This window comes from Oncorhynchus mykiss, chromosome 27, assembly GCF_057628025.1.
Source record: "Oncorhynchus mykiss isolate SJ-2025 chromosome 27, ASM5762802v1, whole genome shotgun sequence".
Classification (NCBI taxonomy): domain Eukaryota; kingdom Metazoa; phylum Chordata; class Actinopteri; order Salmoniformes; family Salmonidae; genus Oncorhynchus; species Oncorhynchus mykiss.
This window is the reverse complement of record NC_143048.1, coordinates 35,796,269-35,814,283: the sequence shown is the minus strand read 5'-3', so window position 1 is coordinate 35,814,283 and position 18,015 is coordinate 35,796,269. Positions and strand designations below refer to the sequence as shown.

Genomic DNA, 18,015 nt, shown 5'->3' with positions numbered 1-18,015 from the left:
TAAACATTTTCGAATGCCGTAACACATTGAGGGAATTTAGTCGAGATGGTTTGCTCCGAATATCAAATAACCCGTCAATCTATTGGTCACGTGACGCGTCTGATTGCGCAGCTATCAGGTGGAGCTGTGTGTGCATTTATTCCAATATTTACATAAGCACTTGTTTCACTTGTGGACAAAGCAGGATATTAGTCCGGGTTCTCGTCATTGAAACTTTCTCAGGTTTCTTCCAGTCAAAAGGACAGCGAACGCACCTTTTTGAAACTAGATTTGACTATATGGTCCTTTATTGGCGTTTTTACTGCTAACCTTTTAATTTTACATATTTTAGTGTTTGTCTTTCGTGTGCTTCTCAGCATGAAAACATTTAAACTACATTTTTATTGAGCAGCCATCATCTTAAAGGAATTATACAGCCCCACACTCGGACCATGAACCAGCATTACTTGGATAAGTGTTTATTACTGTTTCTCCTCAGTTTACAGGTAGGCTATGTTGTACTATATCTATTTTCAAAATACCTGTCATACACACACACAGTAATGTTTCAATTTAGGTGCTTCATTTTAAAGAAATGTATCAACTTTCGATGTACATACTATTTTGGTGGCTTTCATCCTTTCCCTCCACACAGATGGTTTGGGGTTCAGATCATGTGATGTTCCTGAACCCACCAGCTGAGCCAGTGCCTGGCTACTCTCTGAAAGTGTTGTACTCCTGTTCTAAACCAGCTGTGGTGCTGGTGGAGTGTCTGGTGTCTTATGACACTGGAGTAAGCTCCACGGTATTCCAGAGACACTGGAGCTGTGAGCCGGGTCCAGACCGGATTAGGACTCTGCTACTGAGCTTCCCTGACTGGCTGGTGTACCAGCCTGACTGGGTTGTGCCTGACACTCAGTGGGTGCTCAGTGGCATGCTGCGTGCCTCAGTCAGTGAGCAGGGATCTGAGGACAGTTACAGGTCAGGCCAGGCCACTGCAGTAGTCAGCTTGCAGCCCACGTCCCCTCTCAGTCGCCCCATGAAGCAGCACCAACTCTGCCCTGGCTGGGCTACACAGATGCTGTGGTTAACCCGCAGGACCACCACCTCACAATGCCCTGTGGAACAAGGTAATTACTGTAGACTTAGTTAGAAAAATGTCAGTCCACAATGATACAATAGTTGACAATACAAAGTAAAGATTTTAAAAAACACATTGTGGACCACTCAAATAGAGCATTGAGACACTAAAAGCAGTCATAGTCAAACAAGGTATAGTAGTGTAAGACATCTATTAATTTTCAACATATTTAGTCTATAAACTATAACAAACTTCATACAAACCTTTATATCCTAGCATTTCTCATTTTATCACAAAATAATCTCCCATTCAGAGACAGTCCATTTGTTGTCGTCCATGTATGCCTCAACTGGAGAGAACTTTGGCATCACCAAGACTTTAAATGCCTATAGCAACGAGGTCCTGGAGTACTTGCGACTCCAAGATATTTATTTTCCATGGTAAGACCACTAGCTACATAGTCTGTATGTGCATGCTAAAATATGTGGGCTTCATGTTGGGGATATTAACATAGGATAATATTTGATACTTTTATTCTCTCCTGTTGCCAGGTGTGTGTTCTCCATCTGGGTGTTCCTGACCCAATCCTGCCAGGAAAACTTGTGTGCCGTTTTTCACCACATAGACTATCAAAATAACTATGCCACTCCCAATTTGTTCCTTAAAAGATCAGGTAACATTGCTCTTCTATCCTCACTTCTCAAATGGCCAGATGCATTATTATACCAGTATAATGCCTATTCCTTAGTTATAACGTGTTCTGCAGGCCAGCTGCATGTTCAGATGCATGGGGAGACTGGGAGGTCCTCAGCGTTCCTTTGCCCATTCCAGGTGCCCCTGGCCCAGTGGTGCCACATCAACATGGAGCTGCGTGGCAGAATGGTCAGTATTAACCCCATACCCACAGTAGACAGGAAATCAATGTTTCAGGAGTTTAACCAGTAATGTCTTCACTCTTCTTCTGAATTATGTTTAGGTGGATGTTACCATGGTGTGCATAGATGGGCAGCAACGTTTGGTTCATACTGCAGAACACATGTAAGGATGAACACAGAACAAAATAAAGAAACCTATAGCACAAGGGTGTACAATTCTAGTCCTCGAGGGCCTGATTAGTGTCACAGTTTTGCCCCAGCTAACACACCTGAATCCAATAATCACCTAATCATAATATTCAGTTTAGAATGCATTTTGATTAATCAGCTGTGTTTGCTAGGGATGGAGAAAAAGTGTGACACCAATCAGACCCTGGAGGACTGGAGTTGCCCACCCCTGCCATAGCATGTCAGCATCATTTTGAATATGGAGCTGGTTTCTTACAGGTTCAGAGATCCTATACACCTGGATGACACGGAGGGCTACTTTGTGGTCAGTGGAGGTCAATTTATGAGAGGAATTGAAGGTTATTATGGACCGTTGGTGTACTATCGAAACAGAATACCCGACGTCAGGCCGGTAAGAATCACAGTCAGACACGTCCAAATCCATCTGTAATTCAACAAAACATGTTACACCTGTATTAATTTGTCTCCCACAGTCTGAAATCATTGTTCCAGACCCTATTAGGATTCTTAATTTGGCTGGATGGCTACAGTCCTGTCAGGAATTTCAGTTGGAGCTTCATGTCAAATTGACTGGGTATTTACTGAGAGCCAGAGAGAAACAAGAGTCTGGTAATGACTTGTAATATCCACTAGATGGCATGATGGTGTATAAAATATTCAGTGGCTCACAAAGTTAGTGTCACTCCATCCAAACTGACACAACCTCTGTTTTCCAGAGAACTGTATGGATGCTTATCATGAGTGGACATTAAAATGTCATTTAGCTGTGACACCACACTGTGAACCCTGGGAGGCACCCAATGCCCCTCAAAGACGCTATGCAGTTCATCTGGCAAAGATACTGGCCACCAAGCATGGTAAGAGCTGGTCATAATAATACTCTTCTACAATTATTTTAACCTCCAAAGGTGTTCCACCAGTTAACGCCATCAACACCATTTAATGAGGATGTTGCAATCTTTCTAATGTTATTGTTTATACTGTATACCCAGGTGGCAGAAAGGTTGATCTGGCATCAGTGGGAAGGGCTCTGTACTCCTTGTCTCTGCGTAAGCTGCGTCAAGAGAGCACTGGATCCACTGGAGTAGTTAACAAGATAATGGCCCTTCTGCTGCAAGCTGGCTGTCTGGGGAACAACAGAGCTCTACACCTGTCATCAGTTCTCTACAGCAGTGGTGTAGGAGTGGAGAGGCAGCCCAATAAGGTGGGTGGATGAGTGTGTGTATTCAGGTGTATGTCGTCATTACTACGGTCAGGAGTTTTTCATGGTCAGGAGAAACTCCAGACCCCCTATTTGTACTTTGCATGTCTCTTATTCCCCGCATCCTCCAGGCATGGTTACTGTCCCTGCTGTCAGCCCAGAAGGACTGGAGACTGGCCCTGCTGCGCCTGGGGCACCTGCACCAGCTAGGTGAGCATGGCATCCCCCCAGACTCTGACCTGGCCTATGCCTACTACTCTAACATCGCCAAGCAGACATCCTCCGACCATCACAACCCCTCACCTCAGCAGGTAGGCCTTGTGCCTGAAGCAAGATCATCTCAGCCTGTGCAAGTATTATACAATCCTAAAACATGTCATTTAATGAAACTGCTCCTCATCTAGTATGTCTGTTTTGTAGATGTTTGTAGAATCTATTTACCTGAACAACGAGGAAGTGCTTCGGTTCCAAACCAATGAAAACCATGATATCTTTCACTGGTTAAAACTCCAGGCCCGCAATGGAGCCGCAGATGCAGAGGTACTATACATCTGTCTGATAGTTAAATACTGAAAACAATCTCAATAAATATTTTGTGATAATGGTTGAACTGCCCTTCTATAGCAAGCTGTGGCCCGCATGCTGTTCTGGGGCCAGCAGGGCGTGTCTCCAGACATCCAGACTGCTGTGAGACACTATGAGAGAGGAGCTGTCCGTCTGGGGGACCCAGTGTCCATGTATGACTATGCCATAGTCCTCATGCAGGTCAGAGGTCAATTACTCAGTTTGATGACACAGTCAGTCTCTATAGTCATTCTAAGTTCAATGATAGCAATGTCTAGCCTATTTTGACAATACCATCATTACGTTTAAGGGCCAAGGAGTCAAGAAAGACATTCCAAGGGCAGTCACTTTCCTGAAGAAAGCAGTAGAGCAGGTTGGTCAAAATTATGTTCAGGACTTTATCATTATGCATGGGCTGTAAGGACTACAATGACGCCTTCAAAATAGCTCATCATAACATTCAATCCCACAGGGTTTCACGCCAGCGATCAATGCCCTTGGCTGGTACTATGAGCGGTTTGAGAAAGACTACCAGCGGGCAGTGCAGCTGTGGGAACAGGCTGATAAACAAGGCAGCTCAGATGCTGCTATGAATCTGGGTGTCATGTACTCCCAAGGCCTGTATCCTGGGAAAGCTGCAGACAAGGTCAGGTCGACTGTCAGTATACCCTATGGTCTCCTACGTAGCTTACACACTGACCGGCATCTATTGGACTGAGATAATGAACCAACAGTGTTTTGTCTCTACCAGTTCATGGCCTATACCTACTACCTGAAGTCTGCCCAAAGAGGAAACATAGATGGCTCCATTCAGCTGGCTGATGTGTGGACCACAGGGATCCCTGGCCGAGTCAAGAGGCGTCCAGCAGATGCTGTATTGTTAGTCTCTAAATTCATTAGTTTTTTTTAATGAATCTGATTACAACATTACTTTGCATTGCTTGCCAATCACTCTGTTTTTACCACAGATGGGTTAAGTGGGCAGCTGAGCGCAATGGACACCTTGGAATGGTCCTCAGGAAGGCCTTGGATTCCTATCTTAAAGGGGATAGGTGACCATCTCTCTTGTTAGAACATTACACGATGACACTCATTTGTAATGTTTGTTATTGTATGAACCTAATGTCTCTACTGTTTTACAGCTTAATGGCCTTGTTGTATTACATGATGGCAGCTGAGTCAGGATTTGCAGCCGCCCAGTTCAATGTGGCGTACCTATGTGAACAAAACCCTGTGAGTTTGATTGGTGAAACTTGTTTCCACAGTGAAGATACAGTATATCAATGCATAACTATACTGAACAAAAATATAAAACGCACCATGCGAAAATATTTAATATAAGGAAATCAGTCAATTGAAATACATTAATTAGGCCCTAGTCTATGGATTTCACATGACTGGGAATACAGATATGCATTGGGTTTACAGATACCTTAAAAAAAGGTGTCATACAGTGTGACACATCTCCTTCGCATCGAGTTGATCAGGCTGTTGATTGTGGTCTGTGGAATGTTGTCCCACTCCTTTTCAATGGCTGTGCAAAGTTGCTGGATATTGGCGGGAACTGGAACACGCTGTTTTACACGTCGAACCAGAGCATCCCACACATGCTCAATGGGTGACATGTCTAGTGAGTATGCAAGCCATGGAAGAACTGGGACATTTTCAGGTTCCTGGAATTGTGTACTGATCCTTGCGACATGGGGCTGTGCATTATCATGCTGATACATGAGGCGAGGGCGGCGGATGAATGGCACGACAATGGGCCTCAGGATCTCGTCACAATACCTCTGTGCTTTCAAATTGCCATCAATAAAATGCAATTGTATTTGTTGTCTGTAGCTTATACCTGCCCATAACTTAACCCCACCGCCACCATGGGGCACTCTGTTCACAACGTTGTCATCAGCAAACCACTCGCCCACAGGATGCCATACACCCTTGTCTGCCATCTGAAACCAGCATTCATCTTCTCCAGCGTGCCAGTGGCCCTCGAGGGTGAGCATTTGCCCACTGAATTTGGTTTACGACATTGAACTGCAGTCAGATCAAGAACCTGGCGAGGACGATGAGCACGCGGATGAGCTTCTCTGAGACAGTTTCTGACAGTTTGTGCAGAAATTCTTCAGTTGTGCAAACCCAAAGAAGCTGGATGTGAAGTTCCTGGGCTGCGGTTGTGAGGCTGGTTGGACTTACTGCTAAATTCTCTGCAACATGTTGAACTTGGCTTTATGGCAGAGAAATTACCATTAAATTATGTCAACAACTCTGGTGGGAATTGCTGCAGTCAGCATGCTAATTTCACGCTCCTTCAAAAAACTTGAGACATTTGTGGCATTGTGATGTGTGACAACTGCACATTTTAGAATGGCCTTTTGTTGACCCCAGCACAAAGTGCACCTAGGTAAAGGTCATGCTGTTTAATCAGCTTCTTGATATGCCACACCTGTCAGGTGGATGGATTATCTTGGGATAGGAGAAATGCTCACTAACAGGGATGTACACAATTTGTGCACAACATTTGAGAGAAATAAGCATTTTGTGCATATGGAACATTTCGGGGATCTTTTATTTAGCTCATGAAACATGGGACCAACACTTTACATTTTGCATTTATATTTTTATTCAGTATATATAAATATGTGACACACATGTAGTTATAACTGACCTTTCCAATAGGGAGGTTTCCTGGATCCCACTTTTGCAGTGCAGTGTATGAGGAGATACTACAACCTGACCAGCCAGGCACAAGATCCTGATCCCTATGGTGAATTGTCTTTGACACAAACAGTCAGCATTGACTCCGTTGTTGCACTTTTCTCAGAGAGATTGTTTTAATATTACCTCAATCCATCCTCTGCAGCCCTGATCAGGATGGGTGACCTGCTGTATGAAGGACATGGGCAGAGACCGAGAGATGTGGCAGCAGCAGCAGAGATGTACAAACAGGCAGCACTAAGGAGTGACCCTCAGGTATGCCAGTCAGGTTACATACGTGTGATGTCATTGCCATCTCATTAAAGAAATGCCTTCCCACTCATCTGCAACCCTTGTGTGTGTGTGTGCGTGTGTGTGTCTCCGCATGCTTTTTCTCACAGGGCTGGTACAGTCTTGGTGTGCTTGTTCAAGAGGAACAGGGGTTACCGTTGTCCGTCCTGTCTGAACTGGGTCTGACACAGCATTACATGGCAGATAACACTGAGCTGGCGACTACACTTTACCGCAGGTATGTACTGTGGTACTGTACACCATTTACAACAGGAGCATGCCATGTACACTACCTGAGGATATGATGGAATATCAGTGGCGGTCAGTGCCGTTAAGTTTTGGGAGGACGATCATTTTTTTAGGGTCATGGCCTTATTTCTGTTACAGCATATTGGATGACTGTCATTTATATTCCATTCACCCAGTTCAATGTAACATAGATAGGTTTAGACTACTACATGATATTCTAATTTTCCCTATACCCACCATGAGGTTGCTACAACCTAGCCTATGAATGAAAGTTTACAGCGTAGGTGCATACAAGTCGCTTGTGGACTTCAGTACACAACACATCAGCTGTCTGTGACCGGGAAAAAAGTCTTTAACCTTTATATCAAAACTGCTAACCGCAACACACAGCCTTCATCGTTGTCACCATATTAGCTAACGTAAAGTCAACAACATAGCTACTAGAACACGTTAGTAAATCCACTACTATCATGCAGTACAGTGTACAGTAAGCAAGCAGTTTAGCAGTTACACTGCTGGCAATAAGTAAAATAAAAATTAAAATCTTACCTTGACTTGGAGGAGTTAGCCATAGCCAGCTAGGTAACAGCATCCCTCTCTGTTTGAGCTGGGTGTTTGAATAGGCTAAACTAACTAGCTAAATGCCTTTGCTAGCTAAGGAAGTGTAAAAAAAAAATAGATATCTCTCTCGCACTTCTTCATTTTTGAATAAATTAATTTGTTCAAAACTGTTCAACTATTGTCTTTCTCTCTCTTTGAGTCAACTACTCACCGCCTTTTATGCACTGCAGTGCTAGTTAGCTGTAGCTTATGCTTTCAGTACTAGATTCATTCTCTAATCCTTTGATTGAGTGGACAACATGTCAGTTCATGCTGCAAGAGCTCTGATAAGCTGGAGGACGTCCTCCGGAAGTTGTCATAATTAATGTGTAAATCTATGGAAGGGGGTGAGAACCATGAGCCACTTTGGTTTTGAATTGAAGTCAATGTACCCAGAGGAGGATGGAAACCAGCTGTCCTCCAGCTACACCATGGTGCTACCCTACTGTTGATGCTACTGTAGACATTCATTGCAAAACAGTGTGTTTTAATCAATTATTTGGTGACAATAATATATTTAGTATAGTTTTATTTAAAAATGGATAACTTTTATAATGTTTCACTATTTGAATTTTTATGAAATTCACTGAGGAGGATGGTCCTCCCCTTATCCAGTCTGGTATAATATTGTCAACTGGTTAGGCTGTTCTCACTGTACAATTCCTATACTTTTCCATAGGTGCAGAGACTCCAACAGTACAGCAGAGTCCTACTTACCCTGCAGCCTTGCCCTATTCCATGCCTATCTGCAGTCTTTCCAAAAGGACTATAGTGCTACTATCAAGGTATGTATGATGATTGAACATTGAACTTGTCCTATTCAACATAGATACAGTATGCCATGAACGTTGATATTGGGCTGTCTTCTCTCCCTCAGGTCTCTGGTACTGTGGTCATGGCAGTTGCAGTTCCACCAATCCTCTTCATCATCCTCCGTGTTCTGAGGGGGCGTGGCATCATGTCTTATTATCACTAGGACCAGGAAACCCATCAGCCTATCAGCACTATGAGGAAGAAGACTTGATTGTATCTAGAGCAAAAACTTTTTTCGCAGATTTGTTTCATTTTTTATTTTGTTTTTATAGCTAAGGGTAAATATTTTTGTGTTTTTATCTTTGTTTTATCTTGAATGAAGATAGCACAATTTCTTAAATAGAATGTATAAAGTTATTTCAATGTTCTGTACGATCATGGTTTACAAAACTGTCTATTGATTGAACAGTATTAATAAAGCAAACTGATTTGAAAATCAATATTTTCTACTGACTGGGGCTCCAGTGTAGAACAGATCAACCAGGGGGATTGACTAGCACCGTGGTGTCCCTGAACAGAGTCATTTTTCAGGCCTATGGAGAACCGTGCTGTGGGCCTCTGGGCTCCTGGTAATGAATGGCTGGTAATGCCCCAGGGGTTCACCAGGCCTGGCACAAACAGCAGGTGAACAGCAAGTTGTCACCTGTACACAGATAAACTGGAGACTGGAAATCACACAGTTAGTTGCCCTTCTAATTGAAACAATATGAAATTACTGAATCATGAGCTGGGTCAGTTGTCAGTTATTAGAGTGTGGTCTGTGGTAACGTCACAGTCAGATCTCGCAATACATTCATAAGCAGGCTGTACATTACTTGGTCTGTGTACCACATGTTTTCTCATACCAGAGTTCTCTGTATAGAGATGTTAAGGTACAGTAAATGTAAAAACTACATGATACTGATGATCAGGTTTATTCATGCAATCATTTGATTGTTTTTTTTACACATAAACATGCTTTTGCTAATTGCTACATTTTTGTGATATGCATAATCAGTCCAAAAAAACAAAGAAAAAGTTATCCCAGGTGTGGTAGAATTTGGCCACTACATAAGCAAGCATAGCTGTTTTAAATATTTACAGCAGGCCATACACTGAGAGGACCAAACATTAGGAACCCATTCCTAATATTGTGTTGCACTCCCTTTTGCCATCAGAACAGCCTAAATTTGTCAGACTCTACAAGGTGTTGAAAGGATTCCACGTGTCATGTTGGTTGGATGTCCTTTGGGTGGTGAGCAGTTCTTGATACACACGAGAAACTGTTGAACGTGAAAAACCCAGCAGCGTTGCAGCTCTTGACACATTCAAACCCATGCGCCTGGCACCTACTACCAAACCCCATTCAAAGTTACTTAAATCCTTTGTCTTGCCTGTTCATCCTCTGAATGGCACACATACACAATACATGTCTCAAGGCTTAAACATCCTTCTTTAACCTGTCTCTTCCTCTTCTTCTACACTGATTGAAGTGGATTTAACAAGTGACATCATTAAGGGATCATTAGCTTTCACCTGGATTCATCTGGTCTCCCCTTCATCTACACTGATTGAAGTGGATTTAACAAGTGACATCATTAAGGGATCATTAGCTTTCACCTGGATTCATCTGGTCTCCCCTTCATCTACACTGATTGAAGTGGATTTAACAAGTGACATCATTAAGGGATCATTAGCTTTCACCTGGATTCATCTGGTCTCCCCTTCATCTACACTGATTGAAGTGGATTTAACAAGTGACATCATTAAGGGATCATTAGCTTTCACCTGGATTCATCTGGTCTCCCCTTCATCTACACTGATTGAAGTGGATTTAACAAGTGACATCAATAAGGGATCATAGCTTTCACCTGGATGACCTGGTCAGTCTGTGTCATGGAAAGAGCCGTCTGTGTTATGGAATGTTTTGTATACACAGTGTATAAAGGTAGCCTATACTATACAAACGATTTGTAAAGGGTTTGTGGTATGAAAGGTTTATAAATTGATAGTAAACAATTACAACATAACATAGACCACCCAGATCACATGGAGAGAGTTGTAGAGGATGTTTGCTGGCGGGATGCAAACTCATCAATATACAGCTCCATGAAAATAGATTAAACTAGAAGGGCAATAATGAACCACAGGTAAGGGGGAAGATTGCCGCAGGAATTTCATCACAGGTATTTTCAAAGTATTTCCAATCTAAAATAGAAACACAATCCTTACAACACATCTGAAAATAAACAGGCAATGCATTTTTTCCCCTAGGGCTGATTCAATCTGTATCAAGGGAAGTATGTAAAATGTAAAGGCAATTTCCGATTGAGCCAGCATATGTAGCGTTTACCGCGAATGCAGCCTCCGCGAACACGGGAACATTGCTTTTAAATTTAAATCAAGCTATAAACGTGTATCTTCTGCAAACCTTCTGCGATATGGATTGAGACCCTCCTCTTAGCTCACCTTGGATATTGGAGCAACCCAGTGGTTCATACAGAGGAGAAGCATGGTGAAGAAGATCCCAAGAGACACCGTGAGTTTCCAGACCATCTTGCTGCCCCTCCACCTCGGGATGTTTCCACACCAAATGGATGACAGCACTTGCTGGCAGATGGGATGACTCACAAACTAGAAGAGGAGAAGAAAGAGGTGAAAATAACACATGCTCACAAGTTGTAAAAGTTAAAATGTTTTATTAGTTTGAAGATAATTAAGTTTGAGTATTATAAAGGTAGGATGGGGTAGGTAAAGTAGACTGTTATAACGGACCGCAAGGTGTGACAGGTTTGGATTCCCCTCCTCGAAGGTCTGCTTGTCCAGCTCATCTTCATCCTTGTCATCACATTTGTTCAGGAACTTTGTTACCTGACTTTGGTTGCAACACAAAGCCAGCATCTCCACTGCAAACTCCTGAAACAGCTCTTCCAGACTCGGGTACTGGGGCTGAGGAACACAAACAGAGACATACAGAGATTGAAACAACTACATTACATTACCAGTCATTGCTGTAAATGAGAATGTGTTCTCAGTCAACTTACCTGGTAAAATACAGTAAATAAATATAGTACTATGTTGTCATTTACACACAACATCAAACAACTCATACCTTACATTCAGGCTCTTTCTTGGACAGCTTGCATACCTCCCGACTGAGTTTCAAGGCACTGAGCATGGCATCTTGTGTGGTGATGGAGAGGTATGCCCGGCTGGCCATGCCCTGGTAGGTGTTGATACGAGACTGAGAGAACTTCATCAGGTCATACTGACGGCCGTTCCTGCACTCCAGACAGGTACAGGAGATGGAGTGAGGCAGAGGGATGGCATGGCCCTTCTTAGTCAACTTGGTGACGATGTCATACAGGTCCTTCTGACAAGCCAGGATCATCAGTCCAAAAAAACAAAGAAAAAGTTATCCCAGGTGTGGTAGAATTTGGCCACTACATAAGCAAGCATTGCTGTTTTAAATATTTACAGCAGGCCATACACTGAGAGGAACAAACATTAGGAACCCATTCCTAATATTGTGTTGCACTCCCTTTTGCCATCAGAACAGCCTAAATTTGTCAGACTCTACAAGGTGTTGAAAGGATTCCACAGGGATGCTGGCCCATGGTACCGCCAATGCTTCCCACAGCTGTGTCATGTTGGATGTCCTTTGGGTGGTGAGCAGTTCTTGATACACACGAGAAACTGTTGAACGTGAAAAACCCAGCAGCGTTGCAGCTCTTGACACATTCAAACCCATGCGCCTGGCACCTACTACCAAACCCCATTCAAAGTTACTTAAATCCTTTGTCTTGCCTGTTCATCCTCTGAATGGCACACATACACAATACATGTCTCAAGGCTTAAACATCATTCTTTAACCTGTCTCTTCCCTTTCATCTACACTGATTGAAGTGGGTTTAACAAGTGACATCATTAAGGGATCATTAGCTTTCACCTGGATTCATCTGGTCTCCCCTTCTTCTACACTGATTGAAGTGGATTTAACAAGTGACATCATTAAGGGATCATTAGCTTTCACCTGGATTCACCTGGATTCATCTGGTCTCCCCTTCTTCTACACTGATTGAAGTGGATTTAACAAGTGACACCAATAAGCGATCATTAGCTTTCACCTGGATTCATCTGGTCTCCCCTTCTTCTACACTGATTGTAGTGGATTTAACAAGTGACATCAATAAGGGATCATTAGCTTTCACCTGGATTCATCTGGTCTCCCCTTCATCTACACTGATTGAAGTGGATTTAACAAGTGACATCATTAAGGGATCATTAGCTTTCACCTGGATGACCTGGTCAGTCTGTGTCATGGAAAGAGCCGTCTGTGTTATGGAATGTTTTGTATACACAGTGTATAAAGGTAGCCTATACTATACAAACGATTTGTAAAGGGTTTGTGGTATGAAAGGTTTATAAATTGATAGTAAACAATTACAACATAACATAGACCACCCAGATCACATGGAGAGAGTTGTAGAGGATGTTTGCTGGCGGGATGCAAACTCATCAATATACAGCTCCATGAAAATAGATTAAACTAGAAGGGCAATAATGAACCACAGGTAAGGGGGAAGATTGCCGCAGGAATTTCATCACAGGTATTTTCAAAGTATTTCCAATCTAAAATAGAAACACAATCCTTACAACACATCTGAAAATAAACAGGCAATGCATTTTTTCCCCTAGGGCTGATTCAATCTGTATCAAGGGAAGTATGTAAAATGTAAAGGCAATTTCCGATTGAGCCAGCATATGTAGCGTTTACCGCGAATGCAGCCTCCGCGAACACGGGAACATTGCTTTTAAATTTAAATCAAGCTATAAACATGTATCTTCTGTAAACCTTCTGCGATATGGATTGAGACCCTCCTCTTAGCTCACCTTGGATATTGGAGCAACCCAGTGGTTCATACAGAGGAGAAGCATGGTGAAGAAGATCCCAAGAGACACCGTGAGTTTCCAGACCATCTTGCTGCCCCTCCACCTCGGGATGTTTCCACACCAAATGGATGACAGCACTTGCTGGCAGATGGGATGACTCACAAACTAGAAGAGGAGAAGAAAGAGGTGAAAATAACACATGCTCACAAGTTGTAAAAGTTAAAATGTTTTATTAGTTTGAAGATAATTAAGTTTGAGTATTATAAAGGTAGGATGGGGTAGGTAAAGTAGACTGTTATAACGGACCGCAAGGTGTGACAGGTTTGGATTCCCCTCCTCGAAGGTCTGCTTGTCCAGCTCATCTTCATCCTTGTCATCACATTTGTTCAGGAACTTTGTTACCTGACTTTGGTTGCAACACAAAGCCAGCATCTCCACTGCAAACTCCTGAAACAGCTCTTCCAGACTCGGGTACTGGGGCTGAGGAACACAAACAGAGACATACAGAGATTGAAACAACTACATTACATTACCAGTCATTGCTGTAAATGAGAATGTGTTCTCAGTCAACTTACCTGGTAAAATACAGTAAATAAATATAGTACTATGTTGTCATTTACACACAACATCAAACAACTCATACCTTACATTCAGGCTCTTTCTTGGACAGCTTGCATACCTCCCGACTGAGTTTCAAGGCACTGAGCATGGCATCTTGTGTGGTGATGGAGAGGTATGCCCGGCTGGCCATGCCCTGGTAGGTGTTGATACGAGACCGAGAGAACTTCATCAGGTCATACTGACGGCCGTTCCTGCACTCCAGACAGGTACAGGAGATGGAGTGAGGCAGAGGGATGGCATGGCCCTTCTTAGTCAACTTGGTGACGATGTCATACAGGTCCTTCTGACAAGCCAGGATCATCGGGGTCAAGCCAGGGGCAAACTGGGAGTCATCAATGTAATGGTCAAATACTGCCATGGAGAAGGAGCCCACGTCCATCTTGTGGCCCTTCTGCTGGTCGAGGCAGTCCAGGAGCCTTTTGACCACCGCCTCCGGTTGGTGTCCACAGCCACCAGCAGCGCCTCGTAGATCTGCCTGAAGTCAAACTTGATGCCCAGCATCAGAGCGGAGAAAATGTCCTCGTTTCCCAAGCGGATGGACAGGTTCAAGCTTTTCTCCACAGACGGTCCTCAGACTCATCCAGCTGGCAGATGATGCCGTCCCCTGTGGACGGCAGGCTTCCCACCAGAATTGAGTGTTCTTTCTGAATGGCTGCTATCAGCTCCAGGGGGAAATGTAGCTTTTTGTTCACAATCACCTGCCATTGATCCGGCTGAGAGGGGATTTAATATGACATCTTTTAATGTACAGTAATTTAATACAATTTGCCAAAATGCTTTGCTATAAATGAACATCTTTACTCACAATAATGTTATTGACTTCCTTTCCATTCTCATTGACAGGGCTGTAGTGGAGCAGGTTGAGAGCTTCAAGTTCCTTGGTGTCCACAGCACCAACAAACTAGAATGGTCCAAACACACCAGTCGTGAAGAGGACAAAGCCTATTCCCCCTCAGGAAACTAAAAAGACTTGGCATTGGTCCTGAGCTCCTCAAAAGGTTCTACAGCTGCAACATCGAGAGCCTCACTGGTTGCATCACCGCCTGGTACGGCAATTGCTTTGCCTCCGACTACAAGGCACTACAGAGGGTAGTGTGTACGGCCCAGCATATCATTGGGTGCCATCCAGGACTGTTACACCAGGCGGTGTCAGAGGAAGGCCCTAAAAATTGTCAAAGACCCCAGACACCTCAGTCATAGACTGTTTTCTCTACTACCGCATGGCAAGCGGCACCAGAGTGCCAAATCTTGGACAAAAAGGCTTCTCAACAGTTTTTACCCCCAAGCCATAAGACACCTGAACAGGTAATCAAATGGCTACCCGGAGTATTTGCATTGTCTGCCCCCCCTAACCCCTCTTTTACGTTGCTGCTGCTCTCTGTTTATCATATATGCATAGTCACTTTATCTATACATTCATGTATATATGTACATACTACTTCAATTGGCCTGACCAGCCAGTGCTCCCGCACATTGGCTAACCGGGCTATCTGCCCCCCCCCCCCAACCCCTCTTTACGCTACTGCTACTCTCTGTTCATCATATATGCATGGTCACTTATCTACATCTACATACTACCTCAATCAGGCTGACTAACCGGTGTCTTTATGTAGCCTCGCTACTTTTATAGCCTCACTACTTTTATAGCCTCGCTACTTTTATAGCCTCGCTACTGTTTTTCACTTTCTATTGTTGTTTTTATTTCTTTACCTACCTATTGTTCCCATAATACCTTTTTTGCCCTTTTGGTTAGAGCCTGTAAGTAAGCATTTCACTGTAAGGTCTATAATACCTGTTGTATTCAGCATTTCACTGTAAGGTCTATAATACCTGTTGTATTCAGCATTTCACTGTAAGGTCTATAATCCGAGAAGCAAGAAATAACTACATTGAAAGACCTGCACCGTAGCGTTGTTTGTAGCTGCTTCTATGCGTGCAGAACAAATTATCTACTTCCTGTTTGCGTAGTCTTTCTAAGTACCAGAAACATCCACTAGGGGGCAAATAACACCATTGAACACAATGCAAATCCAATTGAACCATTGTAATAAAATAATCTGTTACCTTCTAACAGGATGACAGCACAGGTACAGTAGAGGGTACAGTACAGCATATTAGAGAGTAGAGTACAGTAGAAGGTACAGTAGAGGGTACAGCACAGCACAGTAGAGAGTAGAGTACAGTAGAGGGTACAGTACAGCACAGTAGAGAGTAGAGTACAGTAGAGGGTACAGTAGAGGGTACAGTACAGCATATTAGAGACTAGAGTACAGTAGAGGGTACAGTAGAGGGTACAGCACAGCACATTCGAGAGTAGAGTACAGTAGAGGGTACAGTACAGGGTACAGTACAGCACAGTAGAGAGTAGAGTACAGTAGAGGGTACAGTAGAGGGTACGGTAGAGGGTAGAGTAGAGGGTACAGTACAGCACATTCGAGAGTAGAGTACAGTAGAGGGTACAGTACAGCACAGTAGAGAGTAGAGTACAGTAGAGGGCACAGTAGAGGGTACAGCACAGCACAGTAGAGAGTAGAGTACAGTAGAATGTAAAGTACAGCACAGTAGAGAGTAGAGTACAGTAGAGGGTAGAGTAGAGGGTACAGCACAGCACATTAGAGAGTAGAGTACAGTAGAGGGTACAGTAGAGGGTACAGCACAGCACAGTAGAGAGTAGAGTACAGTAGAGGGTACAGTAGAGGGTACAGCACAGCACAGTAGAGAGTAGAGTACAGTAGAGGGTACAGTAGAGGGTACAGTAGAGAGTAGAGTACAGTAGAGGGTACAGTAGAGGGTACAGTACAGCACAGTAGAGAGTAGAGTACAGTAGAGGGTACAGTACAGCACAGTAGAGTGTAGAGGACAGTATAGGGTACAGTACAGCACAGTAGAGAGTAGAGTACAGTAGAGGGTACAGTACAGCACAGTAGAGTGTAGAGTACAGTAGGGTACAGTAGAGTACAGTAGAGCACAGCACATTACAGTACAGTACAGTACAGTATAGCACATTATAGACATCTATGTTTTGGCCAAACTGATGTCAGTGTTTGGGGATCTTGGAGGGTTGGAGCCCCCCTGCTGACTATACATCTCAATACTCTACACTTTTTCCTGAAGTGTGCACTAGTCCACTAGCCACCTGGCGGTCCTCTGTGGCTCAGATGGTTGATGATGGAGCATGCAACTTTTAATTTGAGATAGCCTCAATGACGTGGCCCGTGCTGCCAAAGACTCCATAGTTTTCGTTTTCAGCACATCGTTTATTGTTTTGTATTTCAGTGTTCAGTTTGTTTTATAATAAATCGTCATGAACACTTACCACGCTGCATCTTGGTCCGATCCTTACTCCTCTTCAGACGAAGAGGAAATCTGCCGTTACACTGATGAACTGACTCTCCAGCAGACGGGCCGACGATTCCAACAGAGAAAACAACAACATATGGGTGTAAGTCTATTGATTGCAATTATTCCCGAATGAATGCGTGTTCATGTGCAAAGAATTAGCATTTCAATGAATATAATGATCCACTGTGTAGTGAAGCCATTTTGTCTTTCCCACTCCTTTCTCAGTCCACACCCCCTTCCCTTTGTCCACCAAGCCGTCTATCGGTTTAGCCCACTAGGGAATCTTCCCTATCATTGTTAATAACCATATCTACTGTTTGTTATGCATTTCTGTGATTATTTAGTTGGTTAGTAAATCAATAATTAAGCCAATTGGTGTATGGATGATTCATGGTTTAGGCTGGGTTCGTGCAGATAACCAATAATTTACGATGTTTGGAATGAGACTAACGTAAGGTAAAGAATAATTCATTAATAGAAGACTAATTTAAAAAAAAAAGTTTTATTTAACCAGGTAGGCACGTTGAGAACAAGTTCTCATTTGCAATTGCGATCTGGCCAAGATAAAGCAAAGCAGTTTGACACACAACAACACAGAGTTACACATGGAGTAAAACAAACATACAATCAATAATACAGAA

General features: G+C 43.2%; 2 protein-coding genes and 1 pseudogene across 3 annotated transcripts; 1 reads left to right on the top strand and 2 right to left on the bottom strand.

Annotated features, from left to right (window-relative positions):
- The first annotated feature begins 95 nt into the window (after positions 1 to 95).
- On the top strand, positions 96 to 8,979 carry si:dkey-24p1.6 (protein sel-1 homolog 3). The gene is made up of 23 exons (XM_021588395.3): positions 96 to 485; positions 635 to 1,109; positions 1,374 to 1,500; positions 1,612 to 1,733; positions 1,827 to 1,942; positions 2,037 to 2,098; positions 2,383 to 2,515; positions 2,598 to 2,733; positions 2,841 to 2,981; positions 3,117 to 3,328; positions 3,457 to 3,636; positions 3,746 to 3,865; positions 3,950 to 4,090; positions 4,200 to 4,262; positions 4,362 to 4,535; positions 4,641 to 4,768; positions 4,858 to 4,941; positions 5,032 to 5,122; positions 6,569 to 6,656; positions 6,753 to 6,862; positions 6,988 to 7,115; positions 8,406 to 8,511; positions 8,604 to 8,979. The coding sequence occupies exons 1-23, from the start codon at positions 432 to 434 to the stop codon at positions 8,700 to 8,702; spliced, it is 3,090 nt and encodes a 1,029-aa protein (XP_021444070.2). The 5' UTR covers positions 96 to 431; the 3' UTR covers positions 8,703 to 8,979.
- A 1,520-nt stretch (positions 8,980 to 10,499) lies between these two features.
- LOC149971299 (short transient receptor potential channel 2-like) lies at positions 10,500 to 11,980 on the bottom strand. The gene is made up of 3 exons (XM_090223921.1): positions 11,631 to 11,980; positions 10,988 to 11,467; positions 10,500 to 10,726 (listed from the first exon to the last, which is right to left on the bottom strand). The coding sequence occupies exons 1-2, from the start codon at positions 11,907 to 11,909 to the stop codon at positions 11,207 to 11,209; spliced, it is 540 nt and encodes a 179-aa protein (XP_090080047.1). The 5' UTR covers positions 11,910 to 11,980; the 3' UTR covers positions 10,500 to 10,726; positions 10,988 to 11,206.
- A 943-nt stretch (positions 11,981 to 12,923) lies between these two features.
- Positions 12,924 to 15,147, bottom strand: LOC110507198 (short transient receptor potential channel 2-like; annotated as a pseudogene). Its single transcript, XR_016492501.1, has 4 exons — positions 15,133 to 15,147; positions 14,055 to 14,745; positions 13,412 to 13,891; positions 12,924 to 13,150 (listed from the first exon to the last, which is right to left on the bottom strand). The product of XR_016492501.1 is annotated as a short transient receptor potential channel 2-like (transcript).
- Between the last annotated feature and the right edge of the window lie 2,868 nt (positions 15,148 to 18,015).

Coding starts and splice junctions, on each gene's coding strand:
- si:dkey-24p1.6 (XM_021588395.3), top strand. CDS start 432: ATGAACCAGCATTACTTGGATAAGTGTTTATTACTGTTTCTCCTCAGT. Junction 5,123..6,568: donor ACCTATGTGAACAAAACCCT/GTGAGTTTGATT, acceptor CCTTTCCAATAG/GGAGGTTTCCTGGATCCCAC. Junction 7,116..8,405: donor GCGACTACACTTTACCGCAG/GTATGTACTGTG, acceptor ACTTTTCCATAG/GTGCAGAGACTCCAACAGTA.
- LOC149971299 (XM_090223921.1), bottom strand. CDS start 11,909: ATGATCCTGGCTTGTCAGAAGGACCTGTATGACATCGTCACCAAGTTG. Junction 11,468..11,630: donor AGAAAGAGCCTGAATGTAAG/GTATGAGTTGTT, acceptor TGTGTTCCTCAG/CCCCAGTACCCGAGTCTGGA.